The following is a 27261-nucleotide window of genomic DNA, read 5'->3' as shown; positions in this document are numbered from 1 at the left end:
GTTATATTTAATAAACTACGAACTAAAAAGCAAAAGTGAAAGAAAAACGTTTAAATGCACGTACGATGTGTGAAATTGTCAGGGCATACTAAATGATATAGATAAGTTGCTCAACTGCAAAGTGTAAAGTAAGTCCCGTACGCATTCAGCTATTAAACCTTATTAAAATTGCAAATTAAAGAACTGCAAATTCGTAAAAATCATATAGCACGGGTTTGATAATTCCCGGACGATTCCAGCAATAAAACTTGGTATATCATCACTGCATTTATAAATCTACTTTTGGAAGTAGCTACCCGCAAGGAGTCACTAGAAAATCTTAAATTAGAGAATAGGTCGAGTAGTACACCAGATTTAAGGTCTCTCTCTATTAGTAGAATACAACGCCGCAAATCCGACCTGAAAATGATCACTCTTTGAAAAATTACGCTGCTTTAAAGTTTGAAACATTTACAATGTAGATCCTGTTCTAGGTGGTTTAATATTCTTGTCTTGGCCCAAGTTGTGAAAGTAGAACTTAGTGAATGAATTCTGGACTTAGGAAATTGTTTTTAAGAAATTGTTGACTCTTTAAACACAATAGAGGATGGTCTAACAGTTTTAAAATAATGTACATTTTGAGCTATGCTTACGTTAAATCCCCCCCCCCCCCCAACTCCTTGTAGACCATCCTGCATTGGATGTGAAGACTCACTAACTACCTTAAAAACTATTTCTTTTAGTACGTTTAAATTTTACAACTTCAGCCAAGACAAGAATATTAAACCACCTAGAACAGGACTTACGCTGTAAATGTTTCGAACTTTAAACCGACGTAACTTTTTTAAAGAGCGACTCCTTTGAGATCGGATTTCCGGCAATGTACTTTACTAATATTTCCTCGGAGGACCTTTAATTTCATGTACTACTCAACGTATGTTTTCATTTAAGATTTTCTTCTGGTTCCTTACGGTCTATCCCCCTTATGTGACTGAAAAATAATAGTTAATTCAAAGAGTAGATTTATAGGTGCAGTAATGATTTACAAAGTGTTATTGCTTCACCTGTAATCGTCCGGGAATTATCAAACCCGTGCTATATGTTTTTTTACGAATTTGCAGTGCTTTACTTAGCAATTTTAATAAGGTTTAATAGCTGAAGATTAGTGTAATTTTGCCTTTTCCTTATGAAATGATTAACAAAATTAGAATTTATTCAGCTGATCGAGTCCACCATGAACAACAACAACAACAACACGAAACACTGGACGCTGTGTGGACGGTGAAGCGCTATAGCGCGTGGTGACAGCACACTAATGGTGCGTTATAATTGTCGTGAGGCTTGTCACCGATCTTTGAGGACAGCACAATTTCCATATAAATTTGTATATGAGGGGGATGGTGGGGGGGAGGAGGCGCCGCGACGGCACCGGCACCCGGCACCGGGCATCGCCCAATATTGACACATCAGCACATCTTCTGGCCTGATTGCCGCCCCCCCCCCCGATGTCCGCTGCTGATTAAATCGTTGCTGACCCATCGCCGCTGATTCTCTCCACTCGATAACAACTAGCGTACACCGCACGCTGCGTGAGCCAGCGAAGCGTACACGCGATGACGGCTCGATAGATTGACAAATAAAACAAATCCGTGTTGACGTGTAACGCTAAAAGTTTGATCTCGATTGAAAACAACCTCTGTTCGTTATGTTAATTGGAAAATGACACAATTACAAAAGTTACCTAATTGATTTAAAAGCCTATAATTAGTAGTGAACTGAAAAAAAACAATCTGTGTTCGTTATAAACACGATTTGTATGACTGCAACTGACGAATACAATATAGAGTCGAAATTTGTTTAGTAACCACTTTTATCATTGTAGCTGGGTTAAATTTTAAAATAAGTAGTAGTTTCCTTTTACATTAATAAAATTATTCGAATATTATAGTTAGTCGGTGGATGTTTCACGTCAAAACTGAGGCAACATTGACAAATCAGGTTTATTTAGGATTTTTTAAACTGTTTCCAAAGACTATCATGTTTGTAAGAATAGCCACTACAGCAAGCAAATGTAAACGACGAAGAAGACATTAACTTATGTCTAACATAACGCTTCAGACGTTTTTTGTTTCTCGTACTCGTAACTTGTGCTCGGGACTTGCATTCTCTGCAGTGACAACGCCTGGACTAGACTCCAAGAAGCTTTGAGTATTTTTGAACCCTTTTCTTTCCCTTCTTTACTTCTTTCTGTTCGTTATTTTTGTATGTATTAATACCTCATCCACTTGACGAAGAAGAAAGATTCCAATTCTCGAAACGTTGTGTTGTACCTATTGTAACCACAACGATGGCAAATGTCCGAAATCCTGTTATCCTTTCAAACCTTCCATCGTCAACAAAGAACTATAAACAAAGAACACGAATGTATTCATAATTATATAAAGGCTATAATAAACATATTCAAAGCAGAATAGTGTATCATAATGACGGATTTTGTACACGTAGAAAATATATTTATAAAATACAGACAAATATATATGGTACTTTACAAAGTAACGAACATTACACTGGTTGTTGACAAGGTAAAGTACCATATAGTTGTCTAGAATTACAGTTTCGTGGCTTTTACGAACATGGACTTAAACATTTACAGCAACAATATACTGAATTAAATTTAAATTCAACATGAAACGATAACAGGTTATCTCTACTCTACACCGTACTAATTTTCCTCAACTACCCACACGAAAACATCTTCCTGTATATATTTTTTTTTCATTTAGAGTAATAAAAAAGTTGTTATTCCAGATAAGTAGATAAGCGTTACAAATAGGACCAACCATGTTTTAAACGTCTTTTAGTGTCAAATAAAGAACTTTTTCTTTCAGTTTTATAATTTGACATGGAAATGCCAACAATAGATCAGGCAAAATGCAATATTACAATTTCTATTATTTGTTGTTATCACTTTAATCCTTTACCATCCTGAAAAGCACTGTACATGTTCTTACTTTACACTTTATTGTTCTGTAAATAAAATTATAATACTTACTTTCCTGTTCAAAGTTTTAAAACATTAAAAAAAAATAAAAATAATTTTTTGTCACACTTTCTGACGACAAATAAAATGCAGCTTTCCTTCAGAGGCCACTATTACGAACAGGCACGTGTGCGATCCTAGTTACAGTTTCACAGAAATCTCAAACAAGAATTTAATGTTTCTAGTTCTAATCATTAATTCTTAATGATCAAAATTGATTATAAAAAATAGTTAACTAGGCTGCTAAAGGTGTGCTCTTCATCTTAATAAATGTTTCCAGAGAGGATCCAGATCAGTTATTAAGAAATAACCAGAAAACTACGTGACTACAAAATGAATGTAGCCAACTTAATGAGGACAGTTATAATGAGTTTGTTGGATTTTATATCTATTGGCAACACTGCAAAACTAATGTAACATCTATTGATTGTAGTCAGATTTAGTAAACTAATTGGTACAACTTCCGAGATATTCAGCAAAACCTTAACTGCTCTCAGAGATCGAACTTCACTGAACTCCTCGGTCACAACTGAGACAATTTAATTAATTAATAATTTAATCGCGTCATCACATTGGCGTAAATGTTGCTCCACATTGTCTATAGGAATTTTAAATTTTATACAAATGTGGTAGTCAAGTTGTATAATGAGTGCCTTGAAAACATTGTACACTAGTTCCTCGATAATCCGACACAACCAGACCAGACATGTGTCGGATTATTCAAAAATCCGGATTACCGGAGTGCAATAGAAAAACACTTTTTATTACATAATAAAATGTATTTTTACTCAAAAAGTCAATTCTTACCATATAGATTTACAATAGTGTCTTAAAATAAAAAAAGTCAGCACATGGCATAAATGTCATTCTTTCTCTGCAAACTTTTCGGCATGGAGCACTAACTTCAGCCTTATGCACAGGTGTGTTTTTTCAGGTAAAGGCCTCCACAAAGTCCACCAAAATATCTCACAAACTTCCTCTATTATATGTACACTATTCAAAAACGGGAAATCACTGCTGCTAAATACACTGTCGTTATGAGCTGGGATCACACATTGACGGCCATGATGACACCCTGTCTTTGTCTACTGTCCGGATTACTGGGGGGCCGGACTGGCACAGGGCCGGACTATAAAGGAACTATTGTAGTTTCCTTAACACTTTACCAGCACTAAACACGAGCAGAAGTAATGTTACATCTGAGGCGATGCAATCGATTTTGGAGTTGGAAAATATCGTTTATACAACAAAAACAAACTAAAATATTTAATTTCTTTAAGTCATGAAAGAATAAAAAGCCATTCCCTGAATCTGAAATTCATCTACATACTGTAAAGTTTCACAATTTTATTTCTAGCCGTTTATGTTTTGGCCGGATTACAAAAATCTTCGAAATATCCTACTCTAAATGCCAATAATTCCACTGGCTGTAATCATAAATTTGTCTACATTTTTATAACTTTCAATACTAGTCATCGCTTCTTCAGTTAATAATTCAAGAATTCCATTCATTCATTACTCGAAACCAATCTCTCCCGCATGGATCTCTTATTTCACAAAATACAACATAGAAAAATAAATATTCCGAATAGGATAAATAATTTGGAAATGAGGGCAGTGTAGAAGTGGAATAACGATCTCTTCAGAATACTTCTTGTAGCTTTATTCATTACACAAAATAATAAAGTTATTAGTTTTATTATTATACATATGTGAAACACTGACAAATTACAAATCACCTACTCGAGTTACTAACAGGCACAAGTACACATTTAAAGGTAAATACGACCTAAGTGCGAGTATGACGCAATGGGTGGTTGAGGTTGTCCTTGTTACTAGCCAAGACGTCTTGTCCCTCAACAATATTGTTTTTTAACCTTGCAGGATCGAGACAAAGATGTAATGGACATAAAGTCACGTAGACTGTACAGTAAATTGTCCTCTAGTTCGAGATGGTTACATTTGTTCTGTTCACGTAGGACAAGAAACTGAGGAACTTGTCATTGTACTTAGACCTAAAAGAACCTTTGCTCTTGTTTCCGGAGTGACAGAATTTTCAGTACGGTATAAGAGTCGCCTGTTGTCGAGATCCCACAATGAGGAGTGGCAGGCATTTATCTCAGTCGTTATCTTGGAAGGAGGGATGGTTAGGTCTGTTACAGCCTCTCCAGTTAAACCAAATAGAAGACATAATTCCCTAATGTTCTTACTAGGAACAGCCTTTAACAGTAAGGATCCTCCATCATTCCAAAAACCCTCTTCCGTAGCACACTAGACCTTTCGATCAAACCTTTACCCCAATATCCCGTCATCTGCGGTTAGTGATGTGCCGCTGCTGAACACCCATGGGTTGTCAAACTGGAAAATTTACGTCAGCCAGAAGTGAACCTTGTTCTCTGGGGTAGAGGATCCATTAAACTATGTTATGGCTTTTATTTACGATAGACAACTACATAAGAAAGACTTCTAACGGCCACCAATGGTTGGAATGGCGGATTTTCAAAGACAGGATCAACCACTCTATATTCCTTGACCACAACCACCAGACTACACGAACTGCAACAGAACCAGTAACTGCACTCATTGTAACCACCACTCTCTATATTCCTTGACCACAACCGCCAGACTACACGAACTGCAACAGAACCAGTAACTGCACTCATTGTAACCACCACTGACCCGCCAGACTACACGAACTGCAACACAACCAGTAACTGCACTCATTGTAACCACCACTCTCTATATTCCTTGACCTACACGAACTGCAACACAACCAGTAACTGCACTCATTGTAACCACCACTCTCTATATTCCTTGACCACAACCACCAGACTACACGAACTGCAACACAACCAGTAACTGCACTCATTGTAACCACCACTCTCTATATTCCTTGACCACAACCGCCAGACTACACGAACTGCAACTAACTGCACTCATTGTAACTCTCTATATTCCTTGACCACTACACGAACTGCTAACTGCACTCATTGTAACCACCACTCTCTATATTCCTTGACCACAACCACCAGACTACACGAACTGCAACAGAACCAGTAACTGCACTCATTGTAACCACCACTCTCTATATTCCTTGACCACAACCGCCAGACTACACGAACTGCAACAGAACCAGTAACTGCACTCATTGTAACCACCACTCTCTATATTCCTTGACCACAACCGCCAGACTACACGAACTGCAACAGAACCAGTAACTGCACTCATTGTAACCACCACTCTCTATATTCCTTGACCACAACCTCCAGACTACACGAACTGCAACAGAACCAGTAACTGCACTCATTGTAACCACCACTCTCTATATTCCTTGACCACAACCGCCAGACTACACGAACTGCAACAGAACCAGTAACTGCACTCATTGTAACCACCACTCTCTATATTCCTTGACCACAACCGCCAGACTACACGAACTGCAACAGAACCAGTAACTGCACTCATTGTAACCACCACTCTCTATATTCCTTGACCACAACCGCCAGACTACACGAACTGCAACAGAACCAGTAACTGCACTCATTGTAACCACTAAAGTCTTACAGTTTTAAGTAGACACCCAACCACGTAGATTCCGATTTTGGTGGCAGAACGCTAAAATACGATTTTGACACGTCTACATCCCCTCACTACCAAAGGGTGACCTGAATAAGTTTACGAGAATCCAAAGCACCGAAAGGGTTGATCCAAAAACAAAAGTCAGGTGACAAAACTAATATGATTCCACACAGTAAGGTTGTTATTATCCTCAAATTATGATCTCCAAGCATACGATCATGGAAATTATAATCACATACAACACTGATGTACTCGACCCAGTCTGCAGTATGATTCCGCATATTTACTAAACTTAAATAATTTTTTCTAACATAACTATAAAATATTCCTTTTATAAAGTACAATACGCTGTACACATTTTAAGAACCACGAATACTTAAAAGGTAAAAATATAAATTGTACAATTTTCAATAACTTCTCATAATATGTTTCTATGGATTCTATTTCCGTAACCCCAAAATGTTAAAAATTATCCTATTAACCAATCATCAATTAGCGTCGTATATCGATTAAAAAATACAATAAAACATCCAGTAAATTAAACTACACTACCGTCAATTATATAACCGGTCTTCAAGTCGCCCTGACAAGCGGCAGTAAACAGAGTTTATAAACAAACTTCTCCCACCAAAGAAACAATATTATGTAAAACGACAAAACATTGATCAAGATTATTATTTTCAATATAAAGTGCTGTAACAGACTTATCTCAGGTCTGCTGTTACATAAATACAAAAGTGTTGTTGTCAAAGTGATCCTAACAACTCGACTGCCGTTGTCATTGAAAAATTATGTTCAAGACAACTTTAGCAATCAAACTTATGTAACACTTTCGTAATGGGATTGTTAAATAAATTTCGCTTGACATCGACAGAGTGACAACAAGTTCTGCCTCCAAATATTTGAGTGACACCTGCAGGAGTAAACAATAAGCTGCGCTCAATTTACATTGCTTCTCGTCATCAAATAATTATCAAATGACACTTAATTTTAAAGGTCTTTGTAAAAGAAGAACAATGCCACAGACTAGAGGTCTCTCATTTGATGGGGGTTTGCATTTAAAAATTTTGACTTGACCCCCCAACCACCCATTTTGGGTTGAGGGGCTAAGTTCTCATGTAGCGCAAAAATCATCATTTGTCATTATATAACTACCCCCAAAGGATATTGGTTTGTTTAATTCCGTTCAAAAGTTAGAAGGGGGGGTGGGCCTTTGGGGACACCAGATATATATATATATATATATATATATATATATATATATATATATATATATATATATATATTATACGATACGGGTGTTTGCGAGAAGTTGTCACAACTTCAGGATGTAAGAGTAGGCACAAAAACAAGCAAAAAAGTCCATTTGAACATATGTCCATCTTGCTTCGTTTAGTGTATGTGTGTCCATATGAGTTTTGTATTTAAAATATCGTATTTCAGAAGCTGTAGGAGCAAATAACATGATACTTGACAGTTATGTTAAGCTAATTAAAGAGAAAATAAAAACTTCAATACCTATTATCACTTTCCATTTCAAAATGGCGGCATTTACATTTTTCAAACTTTGATATCCCAGAAACTATTAATCCCACAGCGGAAAATTTCAAAAATAATTTTTATAGCAAATTTAAGTACAAAACTAACAATACCAAATTTGTTTAAATCGGTTGGGAAATTTAATAATTTGATCAATTTTAGTTGATGAGTGGTTATGCAATTTTATGGACAAAAAAACTTTATTTTCTTTAGGGTTGCCAAAATGTTGTTTTCTTCAGATTTGTGTTCTTGTCCAATTAAAAAGTTTCAAGTGAGATGAAATGTATGTATCCATTAAGGGTGTTTCTAGATAAGAAAAAAATTGTGACAAAACGTAGGTCTTAAGTTGAATAATATTGTGTAATTTGAAACCTTCTATTTGGTTGGCGGGTGAGTACGGAACTATTGTTACTTGTATTCTGTAGTTCAGTATTAATAATTAGCGTTTAGTTTTTCTTAAGTGCACATTTTAACTAGTTCGCATGGAATAGACACTCAACATGGCTGTTGAGGTTCCTCACAACGCTCTGGTATTTTTCGTTTACTTTAACCTAGGTTGTAGTCATCCAAGTTTAGTCATTGACTTGAAGAAGAGATCAGATTTGAGATCTCGAAACGTAGTGTTAGTGATTGTATTGTATCACTGAACTATGGCCAATGTCCAGAAAAATCCTGTTTCCTTCAGTTGGAACATGTTAAAATATTAACCCAAATCCAGGCTTGTTGCCTAATATATTATTTATGAAAATTCAATAGTAATTCCTTTGAAAGTTGTAGTTTGTTCTAACATTTTACAAACATTGCTGAAAACGATATATTACTTGTATACAGTATATATATATATATATATATATATATATATATATATATATATATAATAAATGTGTAAGCTAATATTTGGAAACCCTGTACACAATGTTCACTTACAAAACTTTAATTTTTATTATTCAATGGTAGTATTTAAAACTCAAATTCTCATCTATAAACAGTAATAATGTGTAAGTAAACTGACTACAACTGTAGCTTTCTCTATTTCTGAACATGATTTACTCCCGCCAATATAAATAACAACATTTAAAGAAACAATAATAAACATATTTTATGTTTTAGATGTAATTATTTAAACTTTAAAAACATGTTTATGTTGTAAATATGTGTTTAATTTAATATGTTTTTGTTACTGCTAAATATATTTACCAATCCCATGAACTCATAACCGACTTGTTAACCGTATGTATAATTCGACTCGATTAATATCCAAAATAACAATGATGCTTTGAAAATAAACTGAATACATTTCCAGAATACCACTTCCTGTATTGTAGGATATTTCTGGGTGGATACACAGCATGGTTGATGGAATATTCTAGTGCAAATAACTGTTTTCATTTAACCCAGTCCACAATTACTGATATGCGCATGAATACCGATTTCGATACGGAGTTTATTAAAGGAAGATGCCATTTACTCACTGACCTAAAATAATTTGTTAAAAATCTAACATATCCCAAAACTAATACAATATTTTTTTCAAATTCGTATACAAAACCGGTATCCTCTGCGCTATGACACAATATTTGGCCTCTTCTTTAAAATATTATTTTGATATAATTCGGAGGATGAAGATAATATTGACAATTTTTTGAATGTTAACTAACTTTCAACTATGAGGAAATTTAGCATACGAATAAATTGTTCGATATGATATTGCAAATAAAATCTCAGTCACAAAAAGCAACAAATAACCAAAAGTATTCTGCTATTATGTACAATCTAGGATCACACAAACTCGAATTTTCATAGTTACGAATGGCTTTTAAATTGGGGATTAGATAGGATAGATTTTCATTTAAGATAATGTGGGATTAAATATAAGAATTATTTATTTTAAAACGCTTTAATTTCCTCTAAACATTCCAGCAAATAACAAAAGAAATATATTTCAAAACATCGCCAAGATTAACTAGTAGTTATTAAAACAACACTTTCCATTATTATTTACTTTTGTCCCAAAAATAAATAATATTAGAAAAGTATTGTTTTACTAACTTTTCAATTTAGAATTTTCCAATTTCTCCATTTTCCCTTTCAGAGGGTATTTCTTTGTCTAAACTGTCTGTTATTTATTATTAATATTATTGTCTTGTTATGGTTTTCCTTTCTTATTTATTGTTGCTGCTTGTAGTAATTGTTGCATTGTTGTCACCCACTATTGCTTGTTATTTTCTTTGAAGTTTATAATATTGTTACTCTGTTACACTGCTTGTTATTCTCTTTTTATTTTAACATATTGTTACTCTGTTACTGCATCTATTTGATTGCTAACTATCTTGTTATGTTTATCTTCACATCTATTACGGTTATCGCACATTAATGTTGAATCATTAGTTATACTATGGCATGGTACAGTCATTTTGTTGTGGTATTAATATTAGTGTTAAGTATCATGCATGCAAGATTTATCGATTAAAAAAAGAACGTTTATTTAAATCACTTAAGCCAACTATGTAAATAAGCCATTATGTAAAATTGGAGATGTTCGTTTGAATAAAATAAATAAAAAATAAAAGAGTTTTTAATTACGAAGAATAGAAATGGGCAATTTTAAAATGGATACTTTGTACGTGAACTGATTTCATTTAAAGATTCTGCATCGATTGATTCTGTATCAGTTGATTCTGTATCAATTGATTCTGTATCGGTTGATTCTGTATCTGTTGATTCTGTATCGGTTGACTCTGTATCGATTAATTCTGTATCGGTTGATTCTGATCCGATTGATTCTGTATCGATTGATTCTATAACGATTGATTTTGTATCGTTTAATTTTGTACCGATCGATTCTGTACCGATCGATTCTGTATCGGTTGATTCTGTAGCGATTGATTTCGTATCGGTTGATTCTGTATCGATTTATTCCGTATCGGTTAATTCTGTATCGATTGATTCTATAGCGACTGATTTTGTATCGTTTAATTCTGTACAGATTGATTCTGTATAGGTTGATTCTGTATCGATTGAATTATGTACCGATTGATTCTGTACCGGTTGATTCTGTATCGATTGATTCTGTACAGATTGATTCTGTATAGGTTGATTCTGTATCGATTGAATCTGTACCGATTGATTCTGTACCGGTTGATTCTGTATCGATTGATTCTGTACAGATTGATTCTGTATAGGTTGATTCTGTATCGATTGATTCTGCATCGATTGATTCCGTATCGGTTGATTCTGTATCGATTGATTCTATAGCGACTGATTTTGTATCGTTTAATTCTGTACCGATTGATTCTGTATAGGTTGATTCTGTATCGATTGAATCTGTACCGATTGATTCTGTACCGGTTGATTCTGTATCGATTGATTCTGTACAGATTGATTCTGTATAGGTTGATTCTGTATCGGTTGATTCTGTATCGATTGATTCCGTATCGGTTGATTCTGTATCGATTGATATTATAACGATTTATTTTGTATCGTTTAATTCTGTACCGATCGATTCTGTATTGATGGATTCTGTATTGATTTCACATCACGTACTGTACAGCACATTAAACGCGAAATCCCGGCAAGGACGACACAAAGTTGAGACGTTTCCCAGGACGAAGGGGTGGATGACACAATAATAGTCGTGGCGCAACGTAACGCAAACAGTCGAAGAGACGAGTGGTTTTACCTTGTTACTGCACGATGGTGGCACGGAGCAGTTTTCTCGACAAATTGGATCGTATTGTTTGTTTACAATCCCGCCAGTACACAACAATACGACGGGACCGTCATTACACGTCACGTCACAATATCTTTAGAGCTCACCTCATTGAAACATCAGCTAGTTTAGTTTAGACGTGACTGAACACGTTCAGGGGAAACTTTCACATTTACACAAATCAACATTAACAAACCAATTTTGTTAATGCTGGCTGAAAAATAACACCTTGTCAAGAAAAATTAATTGCTAAATGTTGTGCTAATCTCAAGAATCCCAGTACCGATTCGGCTAATTGCTTTCGTTGATGTTGGATGAAGGTTTCCCAGAATGTTTTAAACTTTCGGTAATAATAGTAAAGTAATAGTACTATTTGTTTTTCATGATCCAAATTTAATTGGCATTAAAGAGCTGTTGACACTTTCGGCTGAAGTTCAAAGAGACAGAAACATTTTTTCTATTCATTATATCCTTTAAAAAAAAAAATGGTGTGATTTACTTTAATACAAACAAAATGGCACCTGATAAAAATGTTCAAGTGAAATAACAAAAAACCAGTATATTTATAAAAAAAGCTTTACAAGTTACCTACTATTTAGTAATTTTTATACCAATTCCAACAGTACATTTTGACGTGACAACGTCTTAAATTAGGTTGCGGCTCGGAGTCACTCATGAAAAAGTGTAACGCCCGGTAACGTTACGATGCCCGTCCAGTGGGTCCGCCGCACTGGATAAAGCAGATAACTGTGGGTCCGCCGCATGGGATAAAGCAGATAACTATGTTTATTCGTGAAAATGTGGAGTGCTTAGATTCGTCATTTACAACAACTACAACAATAAAGGTAAATAATTGTACACTGATATTTCATTATCGTAAACTATGATTGATTGATTAATTGTTAGATTGACACAAAAGTTGAGAAACTGAGTTTATAGGTTATGTCATACTATTGACAAATGTTGATAGTGTTAAGTAAATTATTAGTTTAAATCACTCTGCAGTCAATCGTAATTCAATCGATTGAGAAGAAACAGCGCGTATTGCTAGTCAAACATTTAAAATAACAAATTATAACCTCTAACCTGTCATAACAGTGCGACCAAACAAACGAACTAAACCGACCAATCACCACGCGCGGAGTTAGAATTTAACTGTGTTTAGCAAGAATTTCAAATTCCAATTTTAGTAAATGTTTTATTCAACTTTACCATTTACAATAACAAATTTTAATTAATTTCAAATTATGTACAATGTTTTAGTAAACAAAATATATTTCTGTAGTTAAAATTTGTGCAATTCTTATTTTCATTCAATTCCTTGTTCCTATTGTGCAATTTAATAATATTCATATCAATAAATATTCTACCGAGAAAAAGACGTTGTCACGTAAAATCTTCGCCCGTAAAACTGACTTTACAGGCAACCAAAACTTTTTTTAAATGAAATCCGTTAACGCATAAGCGAGCACGACCACTTTTGAAGTACCAAATGTAAGATAACTGCTGATTTTTTATTTGACTTCGAAAATTTTCAACAAGTGCTATTTTTTTAATATTAAAGTAAATCGCACAAATATTCTTTCAAGGTTTCCTCTTATTTATTAACACCTGTGCAAAATTTGGTATATGTGGCTTTCCTAGTTCTAAATATGTTATTTTTTAATACAAAATGACGGCTAGCGTCTAAAATACACATTTCTCGACCTATGTTTATATGAAAGTTTTGTTTGCAATGATGAGTACTATCAGCCGCAAAAGTTTGTGAACACCCTGTATATACAGTATATACATACTAAGGTACCTGAATGAACAGCCACGAGACTACCAGGGCCAGACCACTATACTGCCCGTTGAACCGGTAGTGGTACGCGTAGAAAGAGAAGTGGTACAAGTAGAAGAACCTGCAACAAAAAAAATGACAATAAGTTACTAGAACACTATTAATGAGACGATGCACCACATAGAATGTACTGAGTCACGTATTCTAACCACTCTGCAGAATGAAAAATCTGTGTGTTGGAATAAAATCAGCTGCAAATAACTATAAATACATCAATATTGCATTCTATAATATATTACGTTTATCTTTCATAGGTCGTGTAATTTAGGTGCAAAAAAGTGAAATTTGTGTTCATATCCTTCGCTTTTTAATATTAGCACACTAAATCTCTAAATACGCAGCTACGAGAAGAAGAGGCATTGATGAAGAGTACGATGTATGCGCGTGTGCTTTTAGATTTAACATCGGTGGAACGGTATGTTCATTACAAATAAAACAAATGGTAAGTAAGACATCGGAGGATGGTAACTCCTAGAAAAAGATTCATCATGTCATCAAAACATAATTGAATGACGGAATAAAATAAGGTATGACTGAACACTCATTGTAAGCTGGGAAAGTCCAGACATAAACAATTAATTGGCAAGATATTTGATCACATTATTATGTAAACTTGTATGTACGGTAAAACCGAACATCACACAATGTTACCGCACATGTGTATGTTTAATCATTCAAACACTAAGGCCTATTGTTTGAGTAAAAATTAAAAAAATAACGTCATATTTTAAAGATTATTCAGGTTAACACCGCCGCGTAGCTGCTAGTAATGCAGATGCGAGTAAAGGGGGTGGAACTTACAATTGCGATTGGCTGAATCTTCGCCAATTACACAATGCATTACAATTCTGTAAAACCAAAAGTACTTGCGAGAGTTACAAACCATTTTCGCAGGATGATAAGAAACCGCTTAGAATTAACTATGAAGTAAACTAGCTTGAAAATAAATAAAGCCACAACTTATCGAAAACCTGGCAGCTAGTGATAAAAAAAGCTATATGGACCGCTGATTGGTCAGATTGCTGGTGACTTACTCTGATTAGAGCAATTCAAACAAATTTAAAAATTCTGATTGAACATTTTGGATTATTACTATACAAACTTAAATTCTATAAGAGGCAACAAATGACTTTGTATCTCATTTCTCGGAGTTGGTAAATTTTCATTTTTCCGAATTGTATGAATTATACTCATATACAGAGCTTCTCACGAAAATGTTTTGTTGCACTTGGAATTATTTGAATAATTACTGTGCATTTCTGTCTTTAAAATAGATTAAGATAACTGTTGCACACGACTCTGAACTTGATGATTATTAAGAGTTTCCCAAATGTACGAATATGTGCACTAAGTCAGTGAGATGATTGTTGTTTGATTCACACAGAAGTAAAGATGTAATGTCCACTATTTTCGCAGAACGATAAGAGACTACTTAGAATTAATCATGACGTAAACTAGCAGAGCTTGAAAATCAATAAAGCCATAGATTATCGAAAACCTGGCAGCTAGTGACAAAAAAAGCTGTAAGGACCACAATGATTGGTCAGATTGCTGGTGAGTGATTGTTACACTGAATAGAACGTTTCAAACAAATTTGAAATTCTGGTTGGGAAATTTGGACATTGCTACACAAATTTAAATTCTTGCCAGGGACAAACTAATGACTTTCTATCTCATTTTTCGTAGATGGTAAATTGATTTTTCGAATTGTATGAATTTCACTCATACACAAAGCTTCGCACGAGAATATTTGGTAACACTTAGTTTGGAAATTAACATAACTGTTGCACATGACTCTGAACTTGCAGATTATTAAGGGTTTCTCCGGACGTACGAACGTGTGCACACTAAGTCAGTGAGCCGATTCACACAGTTCGATTCACACAGAGGTAAGGACGTAATGCCCACTCTGTACTCAGCCAGAATATCGAGGAGCCCATTGTTGTGTCCATTACCCGGACAGCGAGACGTTGGGAGGTGAGAGCCGACACAAAGACAGCTCACTGCGAGAAACCGGATTATATCACCTATTCATCTCTGAGGCAGTAAACTCTTTGTGGCGCTGACAGTACAATGGTAGGGCGTGTCCACCGTAATAATACCAGACTGTACTACCACCCCTCCCCTCACCACCCTCACTGTTACCTGATATTGTTTACTTTTCTGAGTGTCTGTTGTTTTCTGAAATTTTCCATACACATCCGTAAGTGGTTACTAAAAACGTAAAATATAAATATCACTTCCTTAGAAAATTGAGATAGTTCAGCATTTTAAATACCTAGGAGTATTTTTAGATAGTAAATTGTCATGGGAAAAACATATTGAATATATACTTGAAAGCGTCAAATTAGGAAGTTTTATTACATACGAAATACATGTACCGCAGATCTATTACGGGCATTATATTTTGCTCTTATACATTTTAGGTTGCAATATGGTATTCACTGCTGGGGAGGAGCTTTTAAAAATTCAATAGAAAAACTTTCAAAAGCAACCAAAAACAATTTTTTGCGTATAATTTTATATAAGAACAAGATAGAATCATCTTTTCCTCTTTATCAAAGGCTGAATATTTTACAACTCCAACATTTATTTATTTATAAAGTATTACAAATTTTTTCCAAAAGAAGCGAAAACAATGAAACAGAATATTTATATAAATATACGTACATGACGCGGAACGTAAAAAACAAAGCAGTTATACGACCAAAAGTTAAAATCTTTTTTATCGTTTGTTTTTTAGACCCAAATGTTTTAAAATGTTACCAATTTATATTAAAAAAAAGTGTAAATCACATTTAAAGTTCACGTAAAAACATGTCTGATGAACTCTGAAGAAACTAAACAATTAACAGATATAATTGAATACAATTTTTCTGAATATATACATGTGAGTGCTGAAAAGGTTGTACATAAGAGTATATAGGGAATTGTAGGTTTTATGGATGACAATAAAATAAATAAACTATGAAAGCAGAAGTATTTGATAAGAAGTGTGTATATTTTTTTTTCTAGAAATTATGTATTGGTTGCTTAATGCTATGTTAATAGGAAAGTTTTAAGATTGTCCACAGTAGTTTAAGCAAGTGATAACACTACAGAGGCCGAATACCAATTCTCAGTGTCATAAAATTAGTGACTTATAATAGTGTATTTTGTTTGATTGCCGGCCATCAAAACTGTGTAGGATGGTCGAGTATATTCTTAACATTTTATATGATGCATGAAGTGTAATGTTTATAAGGAACTAGCTGTTTCCCGCGGCTTCGCACGCTTTTCGTAAGCTTTTCCCCGTGTAAGAGTACTTCTGGTTCAAGCGAATCATTATTTCCAACGCCGATGTAAACCTTGTTGCCACGATTAAGAAAATCTGTCAAAGTGTATATTTATAGCCATTGTACACGATCATGTACTTCATTATAAAGTGGTCTAACACTGAAGCTTTAAATTCAACCAAAAATTCAGCCTCAAATAGTGTTTGGCTTTTTAATATACGTAACTGTCTAGTGATTTCAGTTTAAAATGTGCAGGCGCTTTAATAACTTTTATATTTTCACTGTCGCCTGGTGGCGAGTTACATCAATGGGTATAGCATATAAACCTTTTCCGTGGAAAAATACATATACATACGAATTAACATACCTAAAATCAACGTCCTAACATAATTCTAAGTACCACTTTTACCTCAACCACTAAACCAGTGAAATCCAAAATCGTCAAAACTTGAATCTGTAGAGAGTTTTTTTCGGTATTTTCCGTCCGGAAGTGATTTTATTGTTTTGTTTCTCGATAATTATATATGTATTAGTCGGCGTTGAATTAATACCTAAAATCAACGTCCTAACATAATTCTAAGTGCCAATTTTACCTCAACCACTCAACCAGTGGTTTGGACAGTGAAATCCAAAATCGTCAAAACTTGAATCTGTAGAGAGCTTTTCCTCGGTATTTTCCGACCGGAAATGATTATATTGTTTTTTTTTCTAGATAATTAAATATGTATTAGTCGGCGTTGAATTAATCTATATATATAAAAATGAATGTTTGTATGTTTGTCCTTTATGGAATCGTGAACTATTGGACCGATCATGATGAAAATTTGTACGTATATGTATTTTTCCACGGAGAAGGTTTATAAGCTATGCCCATCCCTTTCCCGATTCAGGATTCCGCCCCACTGGTTACAGAAATACCCATAAGAAATGCATTGCAGCAAACATATGTTAACGTCTTTTCAAATTTTTAATCAGCTGTTCTTTGTAAACATATATTACACTTATAGTTTTAAAGCATAGAGTAAGCTTAAGAGAAACGACAAATTTTGTTTAAACTGTTTTTGCAATCACTGTTAAACATAGACTTTACTATCCAGATAATACAATTCAAATTTGACGTAAAAATTCACCTTTAACTGCAATATTTATTTAATATAAACCATGCTCATGCTTGATCAGAAGAGTAATGCAGATATCATAATTACTATCTTACGTTGGCTACAAATATAAAGAATGTTATAAAATCAACCTTAGTTGTTTTTTTTGACAGAAGTATGGTTCTCAAAACTCCGTGTGTGTACATATTCTCTCGATCGAGACAACAAAGCAAGCTCAATCGTGGCATCGGAGATATAACTAATTTAATCTAAAATTTATTATAGTAAAAAAAAAATTTACTAAGTAATATAAGGACTTCGGTTCTTAAGATTTGCGTGCGAAGCCGTGGGTAACAGCTAGATAGAGGCAGGAATATGGTACATACCTTCATAATACGCCCAAGAGGCTCACGATGGAACGACTATCAATTATCTCAGCAATGTTTAGAATGTGATAGAAAAAGAATAAGTGAATATAGTGTACTGTTTTCAACGGGAAATTGCGTGCGAAGCCGCGGGCAACTTTTGCAAAAAATTATTGAAATGCGCAGCAAAGCGCGCCGGGCCCGCTAGTACCTAATAAAATCAACGTCCTAACATAATTCTAAATACCACTTTTACCTCAACCACTAAACCAGTGAAATCCAAAATCGTCAAAACTTGAATCTGTAGAGAGCTTTTCTTCGGTATTTACCGACCGGAAGTGATTTTTTTTCTCGGTAATTATATAGTTAGTCGAATACAGTTTAATGATAACAATAAATCGTCGCCCTAACTCAATCAAAAATACCACGTTTACCTCAATAACTGAAGTCCGAAGTAGTTGAAGCTCCAATCATTAGAGTTTTTCATGTATATTTTATTTTCGACCGAAAGTGATTTTTTTTCCGATAATTATGTACTCGTCTACAGTGTAATGATACAATAAATCGTCATTATAACTCATTCATAAATACCTCAATCAGTGAAATCCAAAGCAGCCGAACTTCTAATCAGTAGAGTTTTTCCGGTGCATTTTCCGACCGTTAGTTTGATCTGTACCCGAGCAACGCTAGAAAATTGCCCTCCTTTTCTAAAGGTTTTTCGGCCGTCAGTAGCCCAATGTCCCCGAAGGGTTATTTCATTTTCTCCACAGAATATAACTGTGTCCATTGATTGTTTAACTGTAGTTGCAGGCACTAAGACCTACAACACTGCACCAACCCAGATACAAAAAAACTTACAAGTTCTAGTAAACGTGTTAACACAATTGATTGTGTCCATTGATTGTTTAACTGTAGTTGCAGGCAATAAGACCTACAACACTGCACCAACCCAGATACAAAAAACTTACAAGTTCTAGTAAACGTGTAACACAATTGATTGTGTCCATGATTGTTTAACTGTAGTTGCAGCAATAAGACCTACAACACTGCACCAACCCAGATACAAAAAACTTACAAGTTCTAGTAAACGTGTTAACACAATTGATTGTGTCCATTGATTGTTTAACTGTAGTTGCAGGCACTAAGACCTACAACACTGCACCAACCCAGATACAAAAAAACTTACAAGTTCTAGTAAACGTGTTAACACAATTGATTGTGTCCATTGATTGTTTAACTGTAGTTGCAGGCACTAAGACCTACAACACTGCACCAACCCAGATACAAAAAAACTTACAAGTTCTAGTAAACGTGTTAACACAATTGATTGTGTCCAATTGATTGTTTAACTGTAGTTGCAGGCAATAAGACCTACAACACTGCACCAACCCAGATACAAAAAACTTACAAGTTCTAGTAAACGTGTCAACACAATTGATTGTGTCCATTGATTGTTTAACTGTAGTTGCAGGCACTAAGACCTACAAACACTGCACCAACCCAGATACAAAAAACTTACAAGTTCTAGTAAACGTGTTAACACAATTGATTGTGTCCATTGATTGTTTAACTGTAGTTGCAGGCACTAAGACCTACAACACTGCACCAACCCAGATACAAAAAAACTTACAAGTTCTAGTAAACGTGTCAACACAATTGATTGTGTCCATTGATTGTTTAACTGTAGTTGCAGGCACTAAGACCTACAACACTGCACCAACCCAGATACAAAAAACTTACAAGTTCTAGTAAACGTGTCAACACAATTGATTGTGTCCATTGATTGTTTAACTGTAGTTGCAGGCACTAAGACCTACAACACTGCACCAACCCAGATACAAAAAACTTACAAGTTCTAGTAAACGTGTCAACACAATTGATTGTGTCCATTGATTGTTTAACTGTAGTTGCAGGCACTAAGACCTACAACACTGCACCAACCCAGATACAAAAAACTTACAAGTTCTAGTAAACGTGTCAACACAATTGATTGTGTCCATTGATTGTTTAACTGTACTTGCAGGCACTAAGACCTACAACACTGCACCAACCCAGATACAAAAAAACTTACAAGTTCTAGTAAACGTGTCAACACAATTGATTGTGTCCATTGATTGTTTAACTGTAGTTGCAGGCACTAAGACCTACAACACTGCACCAACCCAGATACAAAAAAACTTACAAGTTCTAGTAAACGTGTCAACACAATTGATTGTGTCCATTGATTGTTTAACTGTAGTTGCAGGCACTAAGACCTACAACACTGCACCAACCCAGATACAAAAAAACAACATCTAGTAAACGTGTCACAATTGATTGTGTCCATTGATTGTTTAACTGTACTTGCAGGCACTTACAACACTGATTGTTCTAGTAAACGTGTTAACACAATTGATTGTGTCCATTGATTGTTAACTGTAGTTGCAGGCACTAAGACCTACAACACTGCACCAACCCAGATACAAAAAACTTACAAGTTCTAGTAAACGTGTCAACACAATTGATTGTGTCCATTGATTGTTTAACTGTAGTTGCAGGCACTAAGACCTACAACACTGCACCAACCCAGATACAAAAAAACTTACAAGTTCTAGTAAACGTGTCAACACAATTGATTGTGTCCATTGATTGTTTAACTGTAGTTGCAGGCACTAAGACCTACAACACTGCACCAACCCAGATACAAAAAACTTACAAGTTCTAGTAAACGTGTCAACACAATTGATTGTGTCCATTGATTGTTTAACTGTAGTTGCAGGCACTAAGACCTACAACACTGCACCAACCCAGATACAAAAAAACTTACAAGTTCTAGTAAACGTGTCAACACAATTGATTGTGTCCATTGATTGTTTAACTGTACTTGCAGGCACTAAGACCTACAACACTGCACCAACCCAGATACAAAAAACTTACAAGTTCTAGTAAACGTGTCAACACAATTGATTGTGTCCATTGATTGTTTAACTGTACTTGCAGGCACTAAGACCTACAACACTGCACCAACCAGATACAAAAAAACTTACAAGTTCTAGTAACGTGTCAACACAATTGATTGTGTCCATTGATTGTTTAACTGTACTTGCAGGCACTAAGACCTACAACACTGCACCAACCCAGATACAAAAAACTTAACAAGTTCTAGTAAACGTGTCAACACAATTGATTGTGTCCATTGATTGTTTAACTGTAGTTGCAGGCACTAAGACCTACAACACTGCACCAACCCAGATACAAAAAACTTACAAGTTCTAGTAAACGTGTCAACACAATTGATTGTGTCAATTGATTGTTTAACTGTAGTTGCAGGCACTAAGACCTACAACATTGCACCAACCCAGATACAAAAAACTTACAAGTTCTAGTAAAGGTGTCAACACAATTGATTGTGTCCATTGATTGTTTAACTGTAGTTGCAGGCACTAAGACTACAACACTGCACCAACCCAGATACAAGAAACTTACAAGTTCTGGTAAACGTGTCAACACAATTGATTGTGTCCATTGATTGTTTAACTGTAGTTGCAGGCACTAAGACCTACAACGCTGCACCAACCCAGATACAAAAAACTTACAAGTTCTAGTAAACGTGTCAACACAATTGATTGTGTCAATTGATTGTTTAACTGTAGTTGCAGGCACTAAGACCTACAACGCTGCACCAACCCAGATACAAAAAACTTACAAGTTCTAGTAAACGTGTCAACACAATTGATTGTGTCAATTGATTGTTTAACTGTAGTTGCAGGCACTAAGACCTACAACACTGCACCAACCCAGATACAAAAAACTTACAAGTTCTAGTAAACGTGTCAACACAATTGATTGTGTCCATTGATTGTTTAACTGTAGTTGCAGGCACTAAGACCTACAACACTGCACCAACCCAGATACAAAAACTTACAAGTTCTGGTAAACGTGTCAACACAATTGATTGTGTCCATTGATTGTTTAACTGTAGTTGCAGGCACTAAGACCTACAACACTGCACCAACCCAGATACAAAAACTTACAAGTTCTAGTAAACGTGTCAACACAATTGATTGTGTCCATTGATTGTTTAACTGTACTTGCAGGCACTAAGCCGATTAAAACCCAAATACGTCCTACATACAGTTAGAATACTTTTATTCTGTTCACCAATATTTTGTATATTCCCTATAAATCTAAACATTATTTCCAGAAAATACTGCAAGCAACGACGCAAACCCTGTGCTGAACTAATGCGTACAACCGTTGTTCAATACAATAAAGTAACAATTAATAATCCTGGCACTAAATCCTTTAATTGTTAGCTAAATGCATATTTAACATTAATCGTTTTATAAATACTGAATTAATACTAAACGTTACAGTAATAAATAGAAATTGTATGTTTGAATCTAGTCAACATAGAAAAACATTGTAAGGAAAATACAGTCACGATAGTGAACTTTACATCTACAAACAATAGTAAGTTAATTTCACCTATGTATAACCCCTCTGCATACAAATGTATGTATACATTGTTAACTATATCATACAGCAGAGAACTATCTCGGAGAGAATGGAAGAAGAGAAAACAATCAACGCATAACCAAAACCCTCCTACTTCTTCTTCTCCTTTGCTGGGTTTGTTTTAGTTGCACCTGTAATATGTTTAATATTTTTCATCAAGTATAACTTCATATATTTCTCTTCGTGTCTGAGGAAAATTATGTGCAGTAAGATACACGCAGATTAGGCTGGTTTTCAGTGGAGAAAGAATTGTTAAAGAAGATTCTGTCTGGTTAAAGAAACGTCTTTACTAGTAAAACTGATTGTTTACAATGCTCTGTACACTGAGGAAGAAGAATTAGAGCAGATAGAGATTTGGGGAGGGATGATCACATGGGAGCACCAATATGATTAAACCCAATCTGCCATCCTTTAATCGGATTGGGCCTATTAAAACTAGGGGATGGGCCGTCCTCATTCAGTAAGGGATTGGGAGTCGATACTGGAAAAAATTACCACTTTAACATTGGATCTATATTCTGCTTGCATTTCAACAAAAAATCTGCTACAACTGATTTTTGTAGGATGCTCTGTGTACAGTGAGGAAGAAGAATTAGAGCAGATAGAGATTTGGGGAGGGATGATCACATGGGAGCACCAATATGATTAAACCCAATCTGCCATCCTTTAATCGGATTGGGCCTATTAAAATTAGGGGATGGGCCGTCCCCATTCCGTGAGGGATTGGGAGCCGATACTGACAAAATTACCACTTTAACATTGCATTTACCTTCTGGGTGCATTTTATAAAAAATCTGCTACAACTTATTTTTAGGATGCTCTGTATAGTCTACACTGAGGAAGAAGAATTAGAGCAGATAGAGATTTGGGGAGGGATGATCACATGGGAGCACCAATACGATTAAACCCAATCCGCCATCCTTTAATCGGATTGGGCCTATTAAAACTAGGGGATGGGCCGTCCCCATTCAGTAAGGGATTGGGAGCCGATACTGGCAAAATTACCACTTTAACATTGCATCTAACTTCTGGGTGCATTTTATCAAAAATCTGCTACAACTTTTGTTTAGGATGCTCTGTACACTGAATGAGAAGAATTAGAGCAGATAGAGATTTGGGGAGGGATGATCACATGGGAGCACCAATATGATTAAACCCAATCCGCCAACCTTTAATCGGATTGGGCCTATTAAAACTAGGGGATGGGCCGTCCCCATTCAGTAAGGGATTGGGAGCCGATACTGGCAAAATTACCACTTTAACATTGCATCTACCTTCTAGGTGCATTTTATCAAAAATCTGCTACAACTTATTTTTAGGATGCTCTGTACACTGAATGAGAAGAATTAGAGCAGATAGAGATTTGGGGAGGGGTGATCACATGGGAGCACCAACATGATTTTATTTATTTATTTTAATTTATTTCCAACGGCAGAACCAAATTACATAGAGAAGAGTGAAATATAACAGTAACATAACAGTATTAATTCTAACAACAAGTTAACAATGAGAGAGTGTAATAACAATAGTACTTAAAGATAACTTGGCGATAACAGTAATAAATATATAATAACAGTAAACGGTACATACAATAACAGATAAATAATGCAAATTACAAATACAAATAATAGAATGTTAACGATAGCAATTGATATAATTAATTAGGCTATAGATTTTCAAATGTGTGTGTATGTGTGCGTGCGTGCGTGTGTGTGTGTGTGTGTGTGTGTGTGTGTGTTGTTTGTTTGTTGTGATTAAGAGGTTTCAGTGTGTTGTAGGTTGATAAATGTCTGGAGATTTCGTTTGAAGGTTAGGAATGAGGAAGCGAAGAAATCCATGTGGTTAGGAAGAAGGTTTCCATGAAGCTGAATTCTTCGCATCGTAGAGTTGGCCAAGTATGATGAGGAAACAGAGGATCTAGCAAATAGATATTGGGATCTAGTGCCAGCAGGAACCCGGAAGCAAATCCTCTCCAGTAGCTCAGGACAGTCCACAGTAGAGTTAACGAGGCGGAACAAGAATATTGCATCATGGTAGAAGCGCCTTGTTTCAAGAGCGGGTAGTTGGAGAAGGGATGCCACTTCGCGTGTAGAGACCTCTAGGTATCCATAGCCCAATCTTAGCCCCACTAGCCTGAGAAATCGCCTCTGGACCCTCTCCAGATCTTCAATCAAATATTTCTGATGTGGCGACCAAATCACACAGCAGTACTCCAGATGTGGGCGCACCAAGGTACAGTAGAGAGTCTTGAAAGAGAGTATATCAGTGAAATGCTGTGAAATTCTGTGTATCAGGCCGAGTTTGCGCAATGCCTGGCTGCAAGCCGACCGAACATGTGCATCCCAGTTGAGTGTAGATGTAATGGTCACTCCAAGATCTTTTACTGTAGTAACTCTTGACAGTGTTATGCCGTTCAGAGAATAGTCAAATTTTATTGGAGAGACGGTTCGGTGGAAAGTGATACAGACACACTTATCGAGGTTGAAAGCCATACTATTTTCCAGGCACCACTCCTCTACCCGATTCAGATCTTCCTGGAGATTAATAGCATCTTGATGTGTAGTAACTTTCGCATACAGTTTCAAATCATCGGCGAAGAGTAGGTGGTTACAACTCAGTCTTCGAGTTATGTCGTTAATGTAGATACTGAACAAAGTGGGGCCCAGGTGTGAACCCTGAGGTACGCCAGAAGTAGCAATGAACTCCTTGGATAGAGCGGAATGGAAGCGAACTTGAAGTTTTCTCTCATGTAGATAGCTCGCAAACCATTTGAGCAGTGGTCCTCAGATCCCATACTCACATCCGCCCCAATCATTAAACCCAATCCGCCAACCTTTAATCGGATTGGGCCTATTAAAACTAGGGGATGAGCCGTCCCCATTCAGTAAGGGATTGGGAGTCGATACTGGCAAAATTACCACTTTAACATTGGATCTATATTCTGCTTGCATTTCATCAAAAAATCTGCTACAACTTATTGTTTAGGATACTCTTTACACTGAATGAGAAGAATTAGACCAGATAGAGATTTGGGGAGGGATGATCACATGGGAGCTCCAATATGATTAAACCCAATCCGCCAACCTTTAATCGGATTGGGCCTATTAAAACTAGGGGATGGGCCGTCCCCATTCAGTAAGGGATTGGGAGCCGATACTGGCAAAATTACCACTTTAACATTGCATCTACCTTCTAGATGCATTTTATCAAAAATCTGCTACAAAGGGCCAGCATTATATTCGTCTATATAATTTTGATATTTTATGTTAGGTAGAAATGATTTCATTTCCGTAGTATTTCAAAAACTAAACATATTAAATATAACAAAACAATGAGTAGACTGTGTTTCAGTCGATTCAATCGGCTTACGAACGTATCGTATCAGTCAATCGAACTCATATTAGAGCGAATCGAAAAGCGTATACTCGTAGCTTGTTGAGTAGCGGCCATGTTTCGTTCTCGGGTTAACTTCGCTAAATGCTTGGTTATACTAAGGAGTTACCTTTACGTTGCAATGCATGTGAGTGACAGTAACAAGGCTATATTTTCGTCTACAGACTGTATCTCTGCGCCTATCCCGTGCAGTAACATGGCTTAACCTTATATTTTCAGGCTTTTTACTTTCCCTGCTCTCAGACGTATACAGTGTTGTGGCTAATGACACGATCACTTGACGCGGGCTTTGATCAAACTCGGGTGAGTTAGTGACTAACACATCTCCTGCTTGGGGAATCATTAATAGTGTTCCCTGAGGCAGCAATATGAATGTAGAGATAACCAGTCCATGTGGCTAAGTCTGCTCTCAGACGTATACAGTGTTGTGGCTAATGACACGATCACTTGTCGCGGGCTTTGATCAAACTCGGGTGAGTTAGTGACTAACACACCTGCTTGGGGAATCATTAATAGTGTTCCCCGAGGCAGCAATATGAATGTAGAGATAACCAGTCCATGTGGCTAAGTCTGCTCTCAGACGTATACAGTGTTGTGGCTAATGACACGATCACTTGTCGCGGGCTTTGATCAAACTCGGGTGAGTTAGTGACTAACACACCTGCTTGGGGAATCATTAATAGTGTTCCCCGAGGCAGCAATATGAATGTAGAGATAACCAGTCCATGTGGCTAAGTCTGCTCTCAGACGTATACAGTGTTGTGGCTAATGACACGATCACTTGTCGCGGGCTTTGATCAAACTCGGGTGAGTTAGTGACTAACACACCTGCTTGGGGAATCATTAATAGTGTTCCCCGAGGCAGCAATATGAATGTAGAGATAACCAGTCCATGTGGCTAAGTCTGCTCTCAGACGTATACAGTGTTGTGGCTAATGACACGAT

At 35.9% G+C, this 27261-nt stretch overlaps 1 protein-coding gene across 6 annotated transcripts in view; it reads right to left on the bottom strand.

The window, feature by feature from the left end:
- LOC124355343 (membralin) overlaps nt 1–27261 on the bottom strand; it is a 170608-nt gene that overhangs the window by 13297 nt on the left and 130050 nt on the right. For all 6 annotated transcript variants that reach the window (XM_046806443.1, XM_046806445.1, XM_046806441.1 and 3 more), the window contains one exon: nt 13651–13750. In XM_046806443.1, the coding sequence (XP_046662399.1) occupies nt 13651–13750 (100 nt within the window). The remainder of the gene's footprint in view (nt 1–13650; nt 13751–27261) is intronic.

The sequence above is a fragment of the Homalodisca vitripennis genome, chromosome 2 (genome assembly GCF_021130785.1).
Source record: "Homalodisca vitripennis isolate AUS2020 chromosome 2, UT_GWSS_2.1, whole genome shotgun sequence".
Lineage (NCBI taxonomy): Eukaryota > Metazoa > Arthropoda > Insecta > Hemiptera > Cicadellidae > Homalodisca > Homalodisca vitripennis.
The sequence above is the reverse complement of the archived record's forward strand: the minus strand, read 5'-3'. Positions and strand labels throughout refer to the sequence as shown.